General features: G+C 41.9%; 1 protein-coding gene across 2 annotated transcripts in view; it reads right to left on the reverse strand.

Moving 5' to 3' along the window:
- Positions 1–22,435, reverse strand: part of EDC4 (enhancer of mRNA decapping 4) — a 928,397-nt gene that overhangs the window by 596,046 nt on the left and 309,916 nt on the right. For both annotated transcript variants that reach the window (XM_069740123.1, XM_069740124.1), the window contains exon 17: positions 9,431–9,596. In XM_069740123.1, the coding sequence (XP_069596224.1) occupies positions 9,431–9,596 (166 nt within the window). The remainder of the gene's footprint in view (positions 1–9,430; positions 9,597–22,435) is intronic.

Raw genomic sequence — 22,435 nt, forward strand, 5'->3', positions numbered from 1 at the left:
TAGATGGCTTGGCTATGGGGTCCAGATAAGAATATTGGGGTTTGTATCAATCGGATATTTATCAGATACAAATTTTCAGCATTGTAACGAGGGGACGAAAGTCACATTCACTCACATCACTGTAGGGCCACTAGAATACCTCTAACTTATAGGTCCAATAATTGAGGCTAACCAACTCATGTTTGAACAATATGTAAGGGTAAAATAATAAAAAAAATGACATTGATATCAAACATCAGGGACCTTTAGAGGAGATTTCCTGCAAGTTGGGGATATAATAAACTAACAGACCCAGAACATCCCACAATCCGCCAGACAAAATGTCTTCAAGAGGAGTTGTGTGGGCATAATTTAGGAGGTGTCAAAAAGCGGAAACTATGTTTGGAATAATTGTCAGTTCAGGAAGGTACATCTTGCTCTGGTTCTGTCCATTTTCCTAATCGTAGCACCTCTGTTCGCTAAGCTGAGACATCTCTACGGCCAGGTCTAGTAAGTTTCTTTTGTTATTCCTTTTACTTTCATTCTGCATATCATATGGTTTTGTTCCGTTTTGTATCATCCCGTATCTTTATTTATTGTTTTAAATCAAGACTGCCTATAGTCCTGGATTTTAAAAATACTTTTCTTTCTTCTTGCTCTGTGAAATGCACCCGTGAACCCATATGCTACCTATAACAGATGTCCAATCAACCTGTGTAAACAATTGGCGGAGGCAGATAGTGTTTGTTTGTTTTTTGTTGCTGCAGAGCTTTTCCCCAAGACAACAGTGAAGAACACAGTTTGCATCGCAGCTATAGACTTCAAACGTCCGGCATGTCCGTTCGTTAATGCCAAAACATTAGCAGCAGCAGCATTTGTGGAAGAAGCAATTTCTGTGAGTCATTTGACCCGTTTTTAAGACCAACTCGTCCACCAGCACAACAGAGTCCAAGTCTTACACATGGTGAACAAATAGAGAGGATGGTACAGGAGTGTGTAGAACTACATATCAATACCATCAGGGAGGGTTTGTACCCTTTCACATTTTGGTCTTCCAAATCTGATGAGTGGCTTGAGCTCACTTCACACCCCTTGGATGTTTTATCGTGCCCAGCAGCCAGCGTTCTCTCAAAACGTGTCTTCAGACCTGCTGGTGGTGTCCTGATTGATAAACACGGCCAGCTGTCCCATGAAAGTGTAGACCACCTAAATTTCACTAAGATGAAAAAGTCATGGATCTCCAAGGACTTTTACACCCCAATCGCAGACTGTACAGACTAGGCGATATTGCATTTTTAGTGTGATGCATTGCACTCTGTGATATCTTTAGTGTCGCTTCTGTGGCTGTTGATGTTAACACAAATTTGTGTAAATGTGAACAGTCATGGTTGGTCTATATCTGCTGGGTTGGCTGTACTGGAAGATGTATCGGTCCCAATTATACTATTTCTAATCGCGTGACAGTTATTCATCTTCGGTGATGTCAGGCACTCATTATTTAAAATGTGAACACTCCTGGTTGTGTGTCAATCTACAGCATTGGGTGTAGTGGAACAACTGTCGGTCCCTATTATACTATTTCCATTGTAGTGAAATGTATGCCACTTTGGGGGTGTTTGCCAATAATGTTTGGATATGTGAGCACTCCTGATTGGGTGTCCATCTGCTTGATTGGATGTAGTAGAAGATCTGTTGACCCCTTTTATACTATTTCTACTGCAGTGAAATTGATGCTACTTTTGTGGTGTCTGCCAATAATTTTGGGAAACGTGAACATTCCTGGTCGTGTCTCCTTCATGCGTGTGGCCTGTAGCAGAAGGCCTCCGAGACCGTCAGCCCTCCTCTTTCTTGGACTCAGTTAACTGTATTATTATCCTTACATTTCTATGACAATGGTAGTCAACAAAAAAATATATTTGGGCTTCTCTCCTGTGCAAATCTCTTCACTGGCTACTATTGCCTCAGCGTATCCAATTCAAATTAGTACTGACCTAAAAAGCCTTCCATAACCTGTCTCCTCCATATATCTCTGAACTAATCTCCCAATATCTTTCCTCACATAATCAACTGATCTTCTCAAGACCTCCTTATCTCCGCCACACTTATTTACTCCTCACCTAATCGCCTCCAAGACATCTCCCGAATAACCCCCATTCTCTGGAATTCTGTCCAACACATCCGACTATTAACCTTTTCAAGACGCGGCCCTTTTCCGTTTTTGCATTTTTGTTTTTCACTCCCCTCCTTCCCAGAGCCATAACTTTTTGATTTTTCTGTCAATATGGTCATGTGAGAGCTTTTATTTTTTTTGCGGGATGAGTTGTACTTTTGAACGACACCATTGGTTTTGGTTTTACCATGTCTTGTACTAGAAAACAGGAAAAAAATTCCAAGTACGGTGAAATTGCAAAAAAAGTGCAATCTCACACTTGTTTTTCGTTTGGCTTTCTTGCTAGCTTCACTAAATGCTAAAACTGACCTGCCATTATGATTCTCCAGGTCATTACGAGTTCATAGACACCTAACATGTCTAGGTTATTTTTTATCTAATTGGTGAAAAAAAATTCAAAACTTTGCTTTAAAAAAAATGCACCATTTTCCGATACCCGTAGCGTCTCCATTTTTCGTGATCTGGGGTCGGGTAAGGGCTTATTTTTTGCGCGCTAATATGACGTTTTTAATGATACCACTTTTGTGCAGATATGTTCTTTTGATCGCCCGTTATTGAATTTTAATGCAACGTCGCGGCGACCAAAAAAACGGAATACAAAAAAATTTTCTCGCTATGCCGTTTAGCGATCAGGTTAATGCTTTTTTTTTATTGATAGATCGGGCAATTCTGAACGCGTTGATACCAAATATGTGTAGGTTTCATTTTTTTTATTGTGTTATTTTGGATGGGGCGAAAGGGGGGTGATTTAAACTTTTATATTTTTTTTTTATTTTTTTCATATTTTTAAAAACTTATTTTTTTAACTTTTGCCATGCTTCAATAGCCTCCATGGAAGACTAGAAGCTGGCACAACTCTGTCAACTCTGCTACATAGCAGCGATTATTAGATCGCTGCTATGTAGTAGAAATGCAGGTGTGCTATGAGCGCCGACCACAGGGGGAGCTCACAGCAGGCCTGCATCAGTTACCATAGATGTCTCAAGGACCTCTATGGTAATCATCCTGAGACATCGCCGACCCCCGATCATGTGATGGGGGTCGGCGATGCGCTCATTTCCGGGCGCGTGGCCGGAAGCGTCGGTTAAATGCCGCTGTCAGCGCTTGACAGTGGCATTTAACAGGTTAATAGTGGCGGGTGTCAAAACAGCTGACATGTCGTGACTTTGATGTGGGCTCACCGCCGGAGCCCACATCAAAGGGGAAGACACGACATGCGCAGTAATAGTGCGGTTAATATCGTGAAGGGGTTAAAAACATTCAGATCCTTCAGACAGAACCTGAAAACCCACCTCTTCACGAATGCCTACAGCCTGAAATGACCCCGCTGCCTCCTCACCACTACCAGCGCTATCGACTCGCCAACACCGGAGCTGCCACAAACCCCAACCTACTGTCTCCTTCACCACCATCCTGTAGAATGTAAGCCGCAAAGGCAGGGACCTCTCCCCTCTGTATTAGTCTGTTATTATTATTTATTTATTTATTTATATAGCACCATTAATTCCATGGTGCTGTACATGAGAAAGGGTTACATACAGGGTTGTAGATATCATGTACAGTACACAAATTTATGACAGACTGGTACAGAGGGGAGAGGATCCTGTCCTTGCGGACTTACATTCTACATTATTGTTAGTCTGTTTACTGAAATTTGTACACAATCCCTTCTCATGTACAGCACCATGAAATCAATGGTACTATATAAGTAAATAATAATAATAATATTTGTGTCACCTGAGTGTGGCTCAGCATGAAAGCAGGCAGACGTGTTATCAGGGCTCCCAGCAAATGGGGCCTACACCGATCCCTCACTCACCTCGTCTTACCGTGACGTTCAATTGTAAGCTGCAAATGCTGTCCCAGACCCAGATACCTCATGCCAGGCTGATTGCTGCAGTGCCATACTACAATTTATAAAGTGGGTGAATTGAGGCCACTTTCCTGGTGTCTGTCCCTCTCATTTGATGCGTTTTGGCAGCATTTGGGGCCATTATAAGGTGTTGTGCATGCGTTTGTTTTTGCCTTCCATTGACGTGAATGGCATTCGGTTATGTTCGGCAAAGATTCGATGAATTAATTGGCGAATATTGCAAATTCAACAAAAGTAATCCAAACCAAAAATTTAAATATTCGCTCATCTCTAGTGGTAAAATATGATTTGGCTGTATATGTTCCTTGTATGTGGTATTATTCGGTCACTATGTGGTGGTAATATGTTGTCTGGTCATGGTGTGGAAGTATTTCTCCCTTGTTTGTAGTCGTATTTGGTCACTATGTGGTCTGGCCATGGTGTGACGGTATTTGTCTCTTACAAGTGGTATTATTGGTCATTTTAAAAAAAATGTATGTGACACATTCTCTTAAACAAAAATAAATAAAATATACCTAAAAAGAGCATTGATCATTTAACAAAATGTCTAATATGTTGGAGTAGAGTAGGGCCCTTCCAAAAGAATCTACCTTATCGTGATGGCGGCTTAAAAGAATCTACATTGTTGTGATGGCAGCTTAAAAAAATATTTTGGCTAAACTAAAACAAAAACTGATGTTTACATATGAGATATGGTGTTTGATGGGAACTGTTAAAGTATGAGGTAGTGTTGCAAAAGTGGAGTTTTTCCTAGAGTGGACAGTGGGACTGTGGAAGGTTTGATGGGTGGAGGCAGAGGAGGGGTGAGCCTGGTCAGAGTCTCAAGGGGGGCCTCAAAAATGTCATTATGGGGCCCTGAAATTCCTGGTGGCGGCCCTGCTGCCACCAGCAGCAGCTAGGGGGTAAAAAGCAATGATCCAATCATGCAACCAAAGCAACAACCTCTAGTACCAGATGACTGAATCTGATCTTCTAATATCATGGAAAAAAATCAGAGCTGGAAAAACAATCTGGAAAAAATCAGAGCTGGAAAAACAATCTGGAAAAAATCAGAGCTGGAAAAACAATCTAAAACAGCCGGCTTCACTGTGATTATACAGACAGACCAAACAGGTGAATCAAAGTGATCATCAGGCAGGACCAAAGCCGAATGATCTCAGGCCAGGGAGCTGCACTTCTATGATGTAGGAGTAGATATTATATTAAAAAACGTGTGATTTTGTGCGGTGACAGGTAAACCAAATCATGTAAATATATACAAATGTATTAAGGCATCTTATACCACAATGCACATGTACATGACTGTTTTAAAGGGTTCAATAGAATCTTTCACAATTTTATAAAAGCTAAACTAGATAATACAAATTGTATGGAGCAGAATTCGCAACTGAGCCTAATCTAAAAACATGGCAGATGTCAGCATATGCATTATAAAGGCACGGATGATTAACCTCGTGGAGACCAAAACATCCAACACCGCGGAGACACCATCACGTGTTTCTCAATGCAGTGATCCAGAACACTATGCATTATGGCGGGCAGCAAGTCGACTCAGTGATGAGTACAGTTTTCTTGAGATCCTGCGTTGAAACCCCATAAATAACATCTTCAAGGAGTTTGTATGTTCTCCCCGTGTTTGTGTGACTTTCCTTCAAATACTTCAGTTTCCTCCCACACTCTAAAAACATACCAATAAGAAATTTAAATAATGAGCATCAATGGGACAGTGATGGTAATGTCTGAAAACGCTGTGGAATTAGAGGTATCTGCTGTAAGTGTTGCGATCAGAGCCATGACTTGTATATAAAAAAGTATGTGCACTCCCACACATTAAGACAGACAATACCTCTTTCACATATTTATAACACATACTTTAACAACGGTAGGTTATTTAGCGGCTTTCTTTTGTGTATATAAATAACCTTAGCTTCTCATTAAAGGGGTTGTTCACTACAAGAACAATCCATTCTTGATCTAAATGTTTGGCCCTGATGAAAAAAAAAAAAGCTTAAACCCGCCTCCCGGCTCTCATGCTCTTGTTATGACACACGAATCTGGTGCCCAATCAGTGCTGGCGTCACTGTCCCCGCCTTTGCACGGATTGAACATCAAGAGGAAGTCAGAGCTGCAGCTGTTCTCAAGCTTCCTATTCATGTTCAATTTGTCGAAAGGCTGGGCAGTGACACCAGCACAGATTGGAAGCCCAGCTCACGTGTCATAACCGCATTGCAGCACCGGGAACAAGAGTTCCCGACACCATTGGAACAGCGCCGACACAGGAGGCAAGTACACATTTTTCTTTATTTTAACGGGGTCAAGCGTGGGGTATGAGAAGGGCTTGTAAAGGACAACTTCTTTAAGGGACCTCAGAAACCTCATAGAATCTAGGGCAACCAAAAAATAATGAAAGTTAATACATCTTTTAACCAACCTGAGATATAAGAGAATAGCCCCTCCATACTGGAGACAATCCAGCAGCTGTCAGTTGTGCACTATAGCTGACAACTTGCTGCATCACCCACAATCAGTGTTTGCACAGTCCAAATATGTTTAACGCCTTAGAAGCTGCTATCAATAGTGACTACATCATTATAAATGGTGAACAGAGTGTGGGGGCATCCTCATTATCCCAATTGGTGCCCTCAGATCATGATTATGTAGTCCTGATGTTTGCAAAGGCAATTCATGACCAAATAGCAGCCTTAAGGTAACGTCACACAACGATATCGTTAACGATATCGTTGCTTTTTGTGACGTAGCAACGATATCGTTAACAAAATCGTTATGTGTGACAGCGACCAACGATCAGGCCCCTGCTGGGAGATCGTTGGACGCTGGGGAAAGTCCAGCACTTTATTTTGTCGCTGGATCTCCCGCTGACATCGCTGAATCGGTGTGTGTGACGCGCTTAGTAACCCGATGTTTACCCTGGTTACCGTTGTAAATGTAAAAAAAAAAAAAAAACACTACATACTTACATTCCCGGTGTCTGGTCATGTCCCTCGCCGTCAGCTTCCCGCACTGACTGGTGAGCGCCGGCCGGCCGTAAAGTACAGCACAGCGGTGACGTCACCGCTGTACTTTACGGCCGGCGCTCAGTCAGTGCGGGAAGCTGAAGGCGAGGGACGTGACCAGACACCGGGAATGTAAGTATGTAGTGTTTTTTTTTTTACATTTACAACGGTATCCAGGGTAAACATCGGGTTACTAAGCGCGGCCCTGCGCTTAGTAACCCGATGTTTACCCTGGTTACCGGGGACCTCGGCATCGTTGGTCGCTGGGGAGCTGTCTGTGTGACAGCTCTCCAGCGACCAAACAGCGACGCTGCAGCAATCGACATAGTTGTCGGTATCGCTGCAGCGTCGCTTAGTGTGACGGTACCTTTAGAGTCTGACGGCTGTAGTTATCTGCTCAGAAGTTAGCGGCATTTAGGTGGTAAATATACACATTTTTATTTCTGTCATGCCATTTTGCATTAATCCCTGAAAAGCACCTGAAGGGTTAATAAACTACCTTACAGCAGTGTTCAATATGTCAGGGGGTGCGGTTTTTAAAATAGTAGAACTTTTGGGGGTTTCTAAATTTATGTGACCCCTAAAGTCACTTCAAACATGGATAAGTCGCTAAAAAAATGAATTTTGTAAATTTCCTTGAAAAAATGAAAAATTGCTACTACATTTTTAAACCTCCTAAAACGCTAACAAAATAAAATAACATTTTATAAATGGTGCTGATGTAAAGCAGACATGTGGGAAATGTTATTTATTAATATTTTGATGTGGTATGACTATCTAGATTAAAGGGGTAATCATTTGTAGTTTGTAAATTGCTAACTTTTAAAAAATTTTCTCAAATTTTTGATATTTTTATAAAAAAACAAAAAAAACAAAACATATCAACCTAAATTTATCATCATCATAAAGTATAATGAGTCACGACGAAGTTTCAAAATCACTGGGATTTTTTGAAGTGTTCCAGAGTTATTACCACAAAATGACACTGGTCAGATTTCAGAAATTTGGCTCTGTCACTAAGGGGTTAAACTCCAGATTAACATAAACATGTCATGTCATGTCATGACATGTCATATAGTCTACACCAGGGGTCTCAAACACATTGTCCGCATGTGGTCACTGAGGTTGCTTTATGTGGCCCTCAGGCGCTGCAGACTCCTTGACGATCACTGCTCGGTCTAAGGGTCCGCTGACTGCAGAATTTTTTAAAATTAAATGTGCGTATGATGTCAGTGCCATGCACCGGCAAGCCGATGTAAGCCCCGATGTTGGCGGACACCTTGACCGTGCCGCGTCCGTTAAGGCATCTACAGTGCTTGCGGGCTGCATGTGCAGAATATAGGAAGCCAAGCAAATGGAGGACAGGTGATAAGAATTATTTTTTTTCTTTTCATGTCTATGTGAAGAACGGCACAATAGTGGACATTACTACAATTTGGAGAACTGGATAGAGCACTACTACAATATGGGGACAAGAATGTGGCATTATTACAAAATGAAGATGAGGATGGAGACATAATAGGACATTTCTATAAGATGGGACCAGGATAGGGCATTACTACTAGATGTGAACCAGGATGGGACATTACTACAAGAAGAGGTCCAGGATGGTGACATCACTACTAGATGGCAACCAGGATGCGACATTACTACACGATGAGAATCAGAATGTGGACATTACTACAAGAAGGGGTCTAGGATGGCGTCAGTACTAAAAGAAGGGGTCCAGGTCGGAGTATTATTACATAAAGACCAAGATGAGGGACATTACTACAAGAAGAGGATCAGGAATGGAAACCTTAATACAATATAGGGACCTAGATGGCAACATTACTATAAGAAGGGGACCAGAATGGTGCATTACTACAAGATGAGCACCAGGATGGGGTATTACTGCAAGATGGGCACCAGAATGGGGCACATTACTACAATATGTAGTAGTTTGCCAGAATTACTCTATGGTGCGAATTATAAGACAATATTACTGTATGTGGGCAAATGGGGATAACAAAATTGTAAAAATATAAAAGAAAAAAATTAAAAATAAAACCATGAAAAAATATGTTGCCACTAAAACGAGCCTTTATATATAAATGAAACCAAAAAAGTGCATGCTTGTTATTGCCACATCCATAAGGACACAAGTTATAAAGCAGTACCATAACCCATATGATGAATGTCATTTAAAAAAAAACACTGCCAAAATGTTTTAAAAAATTTATCAATTTATCAAAAAGGTGTATAGAAAAAAAAGGCATCACTAAAAATGTCACTTTGCCCTGCAAAGAATGCAGCATCCCAAATTTAAATTATTCTCATGTGCGACCGATTTACACAGACGAGTTTGAGACCCCTAGTCTACACAATAAAATACAGTAAAAAAAAAATGTATACCTGAACAACCGATCTAGCTATTAGCGAATCAGACAGCCCTGGAAGAAGCACTGCAGGACTTCTTGATGATACTTGAAAGCTTCCGCTGCTACTAGATCCACTTAGACATCCAGATGCACTATTCTCCATTTTGAGCTTTGGACTAAGTGCAACTTCATCACTAGATCTACAGGGAAAAAAAAATGTTTAATGATTCTCTGAAATACACAAGAAAACTATCTCTATCTCAGAGAAAAGCTTGAATTCTAGAAACAATTATTTAATAATAGGAGCAAAATCTAATAAGTGGTAAAACATACACGGTACATTTACTTCTGAATAATGCTTTGGATTGCATCTGAGGTACTTTACACGATTTGGTTCCATGTAAGAGTTTTGATTTATCTTAAATTATGTTTAGTGGGATCACAACCAAGGTAATGTGCAGGCTACCAAAACTCCTTCACAACAGACCTGTAAATAACTGTTTTTAGGTGCCATGCTTTTTTACATAGAGGTCATCACCAAATTTTACAAGAGGCACCAGGATTACAGCTGGGAGACATTTCCCTGGTATCCATCAAATTAAAATTCAAGCATAAAACTGCAAGCTAATAAGTGATTAATCCACCCAGATTAACACATTTCCATTGCTCCAAAGGCTAGCTGGCAGAATGGCTTAACTTGACACATTATTTCCATCTTCAAAGATAGATATTATCAAACAGTACTGGTAAAAACAAGCACTTTTATAACTTAAGGCTTTTTAAAATTTGCAGCCGTTTTTGAGATACTAACACTTATTTAAAGCCTGATGCCTATGAGACCAATCACCACTGCTGATTTAGGCTACGTTCACATTTGCGTTGCGTCGGGCGCAGGTTTGGTGACGCATAGCGACGCATGCCTCATGCGCCCCTATATTTAACATGGGGGCGCATGGACATGCGTTGTCTTGCGTTTTGTGACGCATGCGTCATTTTTGGCGCAAGCGTCAGGGCGCAGAGGACGCAGCAAGTTGCATTTTTTTGCGTCCAAAAATCAAAGCCAAAAATGGACGCATGTGTCACAAAACAATGCGTTTTTGCATGCGTTGTGCGTTGCGTCGCCGACGCAACACACAACATCGCAAATGTGAACGTACCCTAACTTGTAAGCACAGCCTGAAGGCTAACTTGGATTAGGAAGCAACAACGCGATAAAGGCTACGTTCTCATGATCAGGAACTAGCAGCACTTTGGATGCAGTATATGTTCGCTGAGTCCAAAACACCATGTTCCATTGAACACAGATAAATTCACATGTGTTCACTGAACCATGAGGATTTACCACGCGTAATACTTTCTATTTGTGAAATATTTTTTGCAGAGACTTGTGTCTTTCCGGACCGCAGCGTATCAATTTCTTATTGCGGAGACAAATGTCAGTTTCCTCGGGTGATGCACCTGCGCCATGCATGCATAGTGGACATAGGACTTACAGAAATCCCACCCACTTTGCTGTACCATCTGGCAGCTGCAGTTTTGATGCTGGATAAGTATGCGTAAAACCTGCAGCGACTCTGGATTGTGGGAACATACCCCAAGTGATCACACTAGTTTCATAACATTGCCTACAAACTCAATAGAAAAGCTTGTAAGCACTGTAAATGTTCTGAGGTCTATTAGCAGTGATTTGTCCCTAATAATAATAATAATAATAATTTTTATTTATATAGCGCCAACATATTCCGCAGCGCTTTACAAATTATAGAGGGGACTTGTACAGACAATAGACATTACAGCATAACAGAAATACAGTTCAAAACAGATACCAGGAGGAGTGAGGGCCCTGCTCGCAAGCTTAACTTGTCCCTAAGACAAGCTGCTGTAAAGAAAAGGGTTAATATCTCATAAGGGGCTGAAAATTTTACTAAGAAGCAAATTGTTTGCATTTACAAGAACTACCCATTTATAAGGAAAAGGACATACTAAAGACAAAAATTTTCATTTCAGTGATTTTATGTTCTGTCTCTTCTTTCAAGACTCAATGTTTTGATTTTTCTGTCAACATGGCCGAATCAGCCTTTATTTTTGGAGAGACGAGACATAGGTTTGAAATACACAATGTAAGAATATGATCACACATAGTGTCTTTACAGCTTTTTTGTTTGTGTGCTTTTCAGGTAGAAAAGAAACTACAAGACAATATAGTCGTGATTCCAAAACAAGGCAGCAATCCCTCATCGGTATCGAGCTATAGGCCTATCTCACTGCTAAATTCAGATATAAAGATCTATGCCAAAGCGATTGCCCAGAGACTGTTTAAGTTCTCCTGGGACTTATACATTCAGACCAGGTTGGCTTTGTTAAGGGAAGACAGGCTTCGGATAGAAGAAGTTTGAATTTGCTTTCATCCATAGATGAGAGATGAGCCCCCTCAATTCTATTATCACTGGATGCCGAAAAGGTGTTTGACCGTATAAACTGGAACTACACATTTGCCACCTTTGAAAAATTTGGGTTTAAATGGCAAATTCGAAAAGTCATCTCTGCTTTATACTCCTTCCAATCGGCAAACGTATCTGCTAACAGTAATTTTTAAAATTACTTATCTATATCTAACAGTACTGGGCAAGTGTGCCCATTATTCCCCATTAGTCATTACCTTGATAATGGAGCCTTTTGCAGAATCTATTAGGTCAAATCATTTAATAAGAGGTGTCATTGCAAATTCAAGATAGCATAAAATCGGACTCTTTGCGGATGATACACTAATTACCCTTTCAGATCCTATAAATTCATTACGAGCAGTTTCCTCAGTGATGAAGTCCTTTTCCTTGGTTTCTCATTATAAAATAAATATAAAGAAATAAAAAATACTGGGCTTTTCATAGATTCCAGCCTAACGAAATTCATGAAAAAAAAATGTCCTTATTCATGGGAGAAATTTTTTATTCCTTATTTGGGGATAAAAATTATTAATCCAAGCTACAAAATATTAGATGAAAATCTATGTAACATTCAAAACTCTATACAAGATGACCGTGACAACTTTGATAAATAAGATACATCTTGGTTAGGCAGGGTTATTCTTTTTAAGATGATGATCCTTCCTAAGCACCAAAACAAATTTCGTACTATCCCCATTCAAATCTCTGACTATTGGATTAATAAACTGCTTCTCATAATAATTCCTCTTTATCATCAATGATAATATCCCATTTATTGCATCCATCTCTTCTTTTACCTACAGTGCCTTGCGAAAGTATTCGGCTCCCTGGAACTTTTCAACCTTTTCCCAAATATCATGCTTCAAACAAAGATACCAAATGTAAATTGTGGTGAAGATTCAACAAGTGGAACACAACTGTAAAGTTGAATGAAATGTATTGGTTATTTTAAATTTTTGTGGAAATTCAAAAACAGAAAAATGGGGCGTGCAATATTATTCGGCCCCTTTACTTTCAGTGCAGCAAACTCACTCCAGAAGTTCATTGTGGATCTCTGAATGCTCCAATGTTGTCCTAAAAGCCTACTGATGATAAATATAATCCAACTGTGTGTAATCATGTCTCCGTATAAATGCACATGCTCTGTGATAGTCTCAGGGTTCTGTTTGAAGCACAGAGAGCATCATGTAGACCAGGGAGCACAACAGGCAGGTTGGTGATACTGTTGTGAAAAAGCTTAAAGCCGGATTTGGATACAAAATGATTTAAAAAATTTAAACATCCCAAGGAGCACTGTGCAAGTGATCATATTGAAATGGAAGGAGTATCATACCACTGCAAATCTACCAAGACCCGGCCGTCCCTCTAAACTTTCATCTCAAACAAGGAGAAGACTGATCAGAGATGCAGCCAAGAGGCCCATGATCACTCTGGATGAACTGCAGAGATCTACAGCTGAGGTGAAACAGTCTGTCCAAAGGACAACAATCATTCGTGCACAGCACAAATATGGCCTTTATGGAAGAGTGTCAGAAAGCAAGTCATTTCTCAAAGATATCCAGAAAAAGTGTTGTTTAAGATTTGCAACAAGCCACCTGGGAGACACACCAAACATGTGGAAGAAGGCGCTCTGGGTCAGATGAAACCAAAATCGAACTTTTTGGCAACAATGCCAAATGATATGTTTGGTGTAAAGGCAACACAGCTCATCACCCTGAACACACCATCCCCACTGTCAAACATGGTGGTGGCTGCATCATGGTTTGGGCCTGCATTTCCTCAGCAGGGACAGAGAAGATGGTTAAAATTGATCGGAAGAAGGATTGAGCCAAATACAGGACCGTTCTTGAAGAAAACCTGTTGGAGTCTGCAAAAAAACAGAGACTGGGACGGAGATTTCTCTTCCAACAAGACAATGATCCCAGACATAAAGCAAAATCTACAATGGAATGGTCCACAAATAAATGTATCCAGGTGTTAGAATGGCCAAATCAAAGTCCAGACCTAAATTCAATCGAGAATCTGTGGAAAGAGCTGAAAACTGCTGTTCATAAACAATCTCCATCAAACCTCACTGAGCTCGAGCTCTTTTCCAAGAAAGAATAGGCAAGAATTTCAGTCTCTCGATGTACAAAACTGATAAAGACATACCCCAAGCGACTTGCTGCTGTAATTGCAGAAAAAGGTGGCGCAACAAAGTATTAAGTTAAAGGGGCCGAATAATATTGCACGTCCCACTTTTCTGTTTTTGAATTACCACAAAAATTTCAACTAATACATTTTGTTCAACTTCACAATTGTGTTCCACCTGTTGATTGCAGACAACAAGGATTCGGATTCCTGGACCACGGTGTGAATTACTTGTACGATGGACTCCTCGCCAGAGACGGACTACACCTCAACAAACCTGGGAAACACACATTCGCCAGAAGACTCGCTACACTCATCAGGAGGGCGTTAAACTAGAAGAAGAGGGGACGGGAAGAAAAACATTAGACTCGAACAAAGACGACCCAGGAAAATATACTCAGAAGGGAGGTAAGAACATTTCTAAAACAATCCACAGTGAGGAGATTGGAACAAAACAAAATCCTCTAAACTGCATGCTCGCAAACGCCAGAAGCCTGACAAACAAGATGGAAGAACTAGAAGCAGAAATATCTACAGGTAACTTTGACATAGTGGGAATAACCGAGACATGGTTAGATGAAAGCTATGACTGGGCAGTTAACTTACAGGGTTACAGTCTGTTTAGAAAGGATCGTAAAAATCGGAGAGGAGGAGGGGTTTGTCTCTATGTAAAGTCTTGTCTAAAGTCCACTTTAAGGGAGGATATTAGCGAAGGGAATGAGGATGTCGAGTCCATATGGGTTGAAATTCATGGAGGGAAAAATGGTAACAAAATTCTCATTGGGGTCTGTTACAAACCCCCAAATATAACAGAAAGCATGGAAAGTCTACTTCTAAAGCAGATAGATGAAGCTGCAACCCATAATGAGGTCCTGGTTATGGGGGACTTTAACTACCCGGATATTAACTGGGAAACAGAAACCTGTGAAACCCATAAAGGCAACAGGTTTCTGCTAATAACCAAGAAAAATTATCTTTCACAATTGGTGCAGAATCCAACCAGAGGAGCAGCACTTTTAGACCTAATACTATCAAATAGACCTGACAGAATAACAAATCTGCAGGTAGTTGGGCATTTAGGAAATAGCGACCACAATATTGTGCAGTTTCACCTGTCTTTCACTAGGGGGACTTGTCAGGGAGTCACAAAAACATTGAACTTTAGGAAGGCAAAGTTTGAACAGCTTAGAGATGCCCTTAATCTGGTAGACTGGGACAATATCCTCAGAAATGAGAATACAGATAATAAATGGGAAATGTTTAAGAACATCCTAAATAGGCAGTGTAAGCGGTTTATACCTTGTGGGAATAAAAGGACTAGAAATAGGAAAAACCCAATGTGGCTAAACAAAGAAGTAAGGCAGGCAATTAACAGTAAAAAGAAAGCATTTGCACTACTAAAGCAGGATGGCACCACTGAAGCTCTAAAAAACTATAGGGAGAAAAATACTTTATCTAAAAAACTAATTAAAGCTGCCAAAAGGGAAACAGAGAAGCACATTGCTAAGGAGAGTAAAACTAATCCCAAACTGTTCTTCAACTATATCAATAGTAAAAGAATAAAAACTGAAAATGTAGGCCCCTTAAAAAATAGTGAGGAAAGAATGGTTGTAGATGACGAGGAAAAAGCTAACATATTAAACACCTTCTTCTCCACGGTATTCACGGTGGAAAATGAAATGCTAGGTGAAATCCCAAGAAACAATGAAAACCCTATATTAAGAGTCACCAATCTAACCCAAGAAGAGGTGCGAAACCGGCTAAATAAGATTAAAATAGATAAATCTCCAGGTCCGGATGGCATACACCCACGAGTACTAAGAGATCTAAGTAATGTAATAGATAAACCATTATTTCTTATTTTTAGTGACTCTATAGCGACAGGGTCTGTTCCGCAGGACTGGCGCATAGCAAATGTGGTGCCAATATTCAAAAAGGGCTCTAAAAGTGAACCTGGAAATTATAGGCCAGTAAGTCTAACCTCTATTGTTGGTAAAATATTTGAAGGGTTTCTGAGGGATGTTATTCTGGATTATCTCAATGAGAATAACTGTTTAACTCCATATCAGCATGGGTTTATGAGAAATCGCTCCTGTCAAACCAATCTAATCAGTTTTTATGAAGAGGTAAGCTATAGACTGGACCACGGTGAGTCATTGGACGTGGTATATCTCGATTTTTCCAAAGCGTTTGATACCGTGCCGCACAAGAGGTTGGTACACAAAATGAGAATGCTTGGTCTGGGGGAAAATGTGTGTAAATGGGTTAGTAACTGGCTTAGTGATAGAAAGCAGAGGGTGGTTATAAATGGTATAGTCTCTAACTGGGTCGCTGTGACCAGTGGGGTACCGCAGGGGTCAGTATTGGGACCTGTTCTCTTCAACATATTCATTAATGATCTGGTAGAAGGTTTACACAGTAAAATATCGATATTTGCAGATGATACAAAACTATGTAAAGCAGTTAATACAAGAGAAGATAGTATTCTGCTACAGATGGATCTGGATAAGTTGGAAACTTGGGCTGAAAGGTGGCAGATGAGGTTTAACAATGATAAATGTAAGGTTATACACATGGGAAGAGGGAATCAATATCACCATTACACACTGAACGGGAAACCACTGGGTAAATCTGACAGGGAGAAGGACTTGGGGATCCTAGTTAATGATAAACTTACCTGGAGCAGCCAGTGCCAGGCAGCAGCTGCCAAGGCAAACAGGATCATGGGGTGCATTAAAAGAGGTCTGGATACACATGATGAGAGCATTATACTGCCTCTGTACAAATCCCTAGTTAGACCGCACATGGAGTACTGTGTCCAGTTTTGGGCACCGGTGCTCAGGAAGGATATAATGGAACTAGAGAGAGTACAAAGGAGGGCAACAAAATTAATAAAGGGGATGGGAGAACTACAATACCCAGATAGATTAGCGAAATTAGGATTATTTAGTCTAGAAAAAAGACGACTGAGGGGCGATCTAATAACCATGTATAAGTATATAAGGGGACAATACAAATATCTCGCTGAGGATCTGTTTATACCAAGGAAGGTGACGGGCACAAGGGGGCATTCTTTGCGTCTGGAGGAGAGAAGGTTTTTCCACCAACATAGAAGAGGATTCTTTACTGTTAGGGCAGTGAGAATCTGGAATTGCTTGCCTGAGGAGGTGGTGATGGCGAACTCAGTCGAGGGGTTCAAGAGAGGCCTGGATGTCTTCCTGGAGCAGAACAATATTGTATCATACAATTATTAGGTTCTGTAGAAGGACGTAGATCTGGGGATTTATTATGATGGAATATAGGCTGAACTGGATGGACAAATGTCTTTTTTCGGCCTTACTAACTATGTTACTATGTTACTATGATTCTTCATTAACAATTTACATTTGGTATCTTTATGTTTGAAGCATGATATGTGGGAAAAGGTTGAAAAGTTCCAGGGAGCAGAATACTTTCGCAAGGCACTGTAATCATTCTTTGATGAAATCTTCTATATCTCTTTGGAAAAAGCTATATACACAGCTCAAAAAAAAAAAACTTGCAAATACTAAGATTTCATCAGCTCACCTAACCAGAGGTATTAGAATCCAATTCTCAATAGACATTTGCAGAGAATGGATCACCACCAAGTTCCAGCAGGCCGACTCCCAGGTTAAAATGCAAATCACTCACTTGCCCAGCTCATGCAAAAATTGAATGGAGGAGATGAAAATAGAAAAAAAAATCTTGTCCTTTATTAGTGCATCATAAAAACAAGCTGACACGTTTCAGGCAATACTGCCCTTAGTCATAGCAAAATAGTCACAGAAAAAAAAAAAAAAAAAAGTAACACTAAAATACGACATCCTAGATATCACAGAATGAAATATTTCAGTTGCAAATCTTTATTCATTACATAGCGGAATGTGTTGAGAACACTGTTACGTGTTACGGAACCACTCAGCACCCAGAATAGGTTGTGCAGTTATATGTATGTATAATAGGTTCCATGTGAGATGCATGTCTCTAATGCATCGGCGCACGATATTCCCCTTTTATCGCCCCCCCCCTTCCACCTTTGTAATTCCCACAGTAAATATCGGCAGGCTCCGGCCACCTGCGGCTATTGTAATGCATGTCTGGCCTTCTGCTTTTCTATTGGCCTGCCCTCTGTATGGCTACGTTCACATTTGCGTTGTGCGGTGCTGCGTCGGCGACGCAACACACAACGCAAACAAGAACGCATGCAAAACGCATAGTTTTGTGACGCATGCGTCCTTTTTTGGCTGGATTTTGGACGCAAAAAAATGCAACTTGCTGCGTCCTCTGCGCCCTGACGCTTGCGGCAAAAAAGACGCATGCATCTCAAAACGCATGCAAACGCATGTCCATGCGCCCCCATGTTTAATATAGGGGCGCATAACGCATGCGTCGACGCGGCTGCGCCCGACGCCCCACCGCAAGACGCTAATGTGAACGTAGCCTATCTGTGTTATATATTCTGTGTCCTGTGAGTAAAGTGTTGTCAGAGTGGAAATATGTGGAGAAGCAGTGATCTTTTATATGCGCCCATGTAACTTAGGAATTTCAGCCAGCGTCCTTCATTCAGACTCCAGCCAAAGCAGAGTGGACTTCCGGAAACACGAGGTGGTACTGAAAGAGCTACCCCAGATTGGTAGACCCCGTTACAAACAATAAGGCTGGGTTCCCATTGCGTTATGGGACTGTGTTAAACGGACAGCGTTGCACGGCGAAATTAACGCCGTGCAACGCGGCCGTTAACGCGCCCATTCACGCTAATGGCAACGCGCTACACTAGCGCGTGCCATGTTCGGCACGCGCTAGCGACGCGCCGGAGATTCCTGGCGCGCCGCGGACGCTGCTTGCAGCGTCCGAGGCGCGCCCGCGGTCCGTTCCCCGCTCTCGCAGATCGGGGATCTGCGAGAGCGGGGACGTTACCGCGACCCCGAACGCGGCCCCATATAAAACATTGCGTTAGCGCAATCCGCTAGCGCTAAACGGATTGCACTAACGCAATGTGACCCTAGCCTAAAACAAAAATGATCACTGTAAATAAAAAATGATCACTGTAAATAAAAATGAATATCCCATGGAGGTCTGGATTTGGAATGATACTCAAAATCAAAGTGGAAAATCAAAATACAGGCTGATCCAACTTCGGTGGAAATGCCTTAAGACAAGGAAATTATGTTCAGTTGTGTGTGTGTTGCCTCCATGTGCCTGTATGACCTCCCTACAATGCCTGGGCATGCTCCTGATGAGGCGAAGGATGGTCTCCTGAGGGATCTCCTCCCAGACCGGGACTAAAGCATCTGCCAACTCCTGGACAGTCTCTGTGGTGCAACGTGAAGTTGATGGATGGGTGCGACACATGATGTCCCAGATGTGTTCAATCGGATTCAGGTCTGGGGAACGGGCGAGCCAGTCCATAGCTTCAATGCCTTCATCTTGCAGGAAATGCTGACACACACCAGCCACATGAGGTCTGGCATTTTCTTGCATTAGGAGGAACCTAGAGCCAACCGCCCCAGCATATGGTCATCTCGGCACCTAATGGCAGTCAGGCTACCTCTGGACCGCACATGGAGGGCTGTGCGGCCCTCCAAAGAAATGCCACCCAACACCAATACTTACCCACTGCCAAACCGGCCATGCTGAAGGATGTTGCAGGCAGCGGATAGCTCTCCACGACGTCTCCAGACTCTGTCACAACTGTCACGTATGCTCAGTGTGAACCTGCTATTATCTGTTAAGAGCACAGAGAGCCAGTGGTGAATTTGCCAATCCTGGTATTCTGTGGCAAATGCCAAGCGTCTTGCACGGTGTTGGGTTGTGAGCACAACCCCCATCTGTGGACGTCGGGCACTCAGACTATCCTCATGGAAATCGGTTTCTAACCGTTTGTGCAGACACATGCACATTTGTGGCCCGCTGAAGGTCATTTTGCAGGGGTCTGGCAGTGCTCCTCCTGTTCCTCACAAAGGCTGAGGTAGCGGTCCTGCTGCAGGGTTGTTACCCTCCTATGCCCCCTGCACATCTCCAGGTGTACTGGCCTGTCTCCTGGTAGCGCCTCCAGCCTCCGGACACTACGCTAACAGACACAGCAATCCTTCTTGCCATAGCTCGCATTGATGTGCCAACTTGGATGAGCTGCACTACCTGTGCCACTTGTGTGGGTTGTAGAGTTCTTATCATGCTACTACGAGAGTGAAAGCACAACCAACATTCAAAAGTGACCAAAACACCAGCCAGAAAGCATTGGTATTGAGATATGGTCAGTGGTCCCCACCTGCAGAACCACTCCTTTCATAGTGTGTCTTGATAATTGCCAATAATTTCCATCTGTTGTCTATTCCAATTGCACAACAACATGTGACATTGATTGTCAAACAGTGTTGCCTCTTAAATGGACAGTTTGATTTCACAGAAGTTTGAGTTACTTGGAGTTATATTCTATTGTTTAAGTGTTCCCTTTATTTTTTGAGCAGTGTAGTATCTCAAAAACTAATAAATGTAGCATTAATCCCAACAAAGTCCCTTTCTCAATTTTTCATACAGTTCTATAGAAATTCCCATGTAATAAATGGGAAAAGTTTGGAATTATAGACTGTTCTCCACTTATAACAGGCCTAAATTAGACTCGATTATAAACTTCCAATCATTGAAAACCCTATACAATCTTCCTGACAAAGAATTTTATAATTTTCTAGAGATAATGAAGTATATTAGAAATAAATACAATTTACCTTAGACCCTTTCAAGAGAAATTATTACTCTTTTAGAGAATCCTATGAATAACTCAGTTTGGAATATTATGAATATGCACCGTATATACTTGAGAATAAGCCAAGGCACCAACTTTTGCCACAGAAAACTGGGTAAGCTTATTGACTCGAGTATAAGACAGGTATGCATTGTTCCCTCATCAAAGTCCTGGTATGCATGGCTCCGACCTTCCCTGTCCTGGTATGAATGCCATTCCCTGTCTGCATGCCTCCCTGTTATGCTGTGCTATCAGGCAACACAGTGTGCAGTAATCAGCGCACATACAGTGATATGGCAATAACCCAAAAAACAATAGAACAAGCTCTGAGACGTGGAATCTCTGCAGACTGCAATACCTGAACCTATCCTCACACAACTAAAAGCAGCAGTGGATTGCGCCTAACACTACCTATGCAACTCGGCACTGCCTGAGGAGCTGACTAGCCTGAAGATAGAAATACAAGCCTGACTTGCCTCAGAGAAATACCCCAAAGGAATAGGCAGCCCCCCACATATAATGACTGTTAGCAAGATGAAAAGACAAAACGTAGGAATGAAATAGATTCAGCAAAGTGAGGCCCGATATTCTAGACAGAGCGAGGATAGCAAAGAGAACTATGCAGTCTACAAAAAACCCTAAAGCAGAACCACGCAAAGGGGAGCAAAAAGACCCACCGTGCCGAACTAACGGCACAGCGGTGCACCCTTTGCGTCTCAGAGCTTCCAGCAAAAGAGAATAGCACAGCTGGACAGAAAAAACGGAAACAAAAACAAAGTAACACTTATCTAGCAGAGCAGCAGGCCACAGGAAAGATGCAGTAGCTCAGATCCAACACTGGAACATTGACAAGGAGCAAGGAAGACAGACTCAGGTGGAGTTAAATAGCAAGGCAGCCAACGAGCTCACCAAAACACCTGAGGGAGGAAGCCCAGAGGCTGCAATACCACTTATGACCACAGGAGTGAATTCAGCCACAGAATTCACAACAGTACCCCCCCCCTTGAGGAGGGGTCACTGAACCCTCACCAGAACCCCCAGGCCGACCAGGATGAGCCACATGAAAGGCACGAACAAGATCTGGGGCATGGACATCAGAGGCAAAAACCCAGGAATTATCCTCCTGAGCATAACCCTTCCATTTGACCAGATACTGGAGTTTCCGTCTAGAGACACGAGAATCCAAAATTTTCTCCACAATATACTCCAATTCCCCCTCCACCAAAACAGGGGCAGGAGGCTCCACAGATGGAACCATAGGTGCCACGTATCTTCTCAACAACGACCTATGGAATACATTATGTATGGAAAAGGAGTCTGGGAGGGTCAGACGAAAAGACACCGGATTGAGAATCTCAGAAATCCTATACGGACCAATAAAACGAGGTTTAAATTTAGGAGAGGAAACCTTCATAGGAATATGACGAGAAGATAACCAAACCAGATCCCCAACACGAAGTCGGGGACCCACACGGCGTCTACGATTAGCGAAAAGCTGAGCCTTCTCCTGGGACAAGGTCAAATTGTCCACTACCTGAGTCCAGATCTGCTGCAACCTGTCCACCACAGAATCCACACCAGGACAGTCCGAAGACTCAACCTGTCCTGAAGAGAAACGAGGATGGAACCCAGAATTGAAGAAAAATGGAGAGACCAAGGTAGCCGAGCTGGCCCGATTATTAAGGGCGAACTCAGCCAACGG

Source organism: Ranitomeya imitator, chromosome 9 (assembly GCF_032444005.1).
Source record: "Ranitomeya imitator isolate aRanImi1 chromosome 9, aRanImi1.pri, whole genome shotgun sequence".
NCBI lineage: Eukaryota > Metazoa > Chordata > Amphibia > Anura > Dendrobatidae > Ranitomeya > Ranitomeya imitator.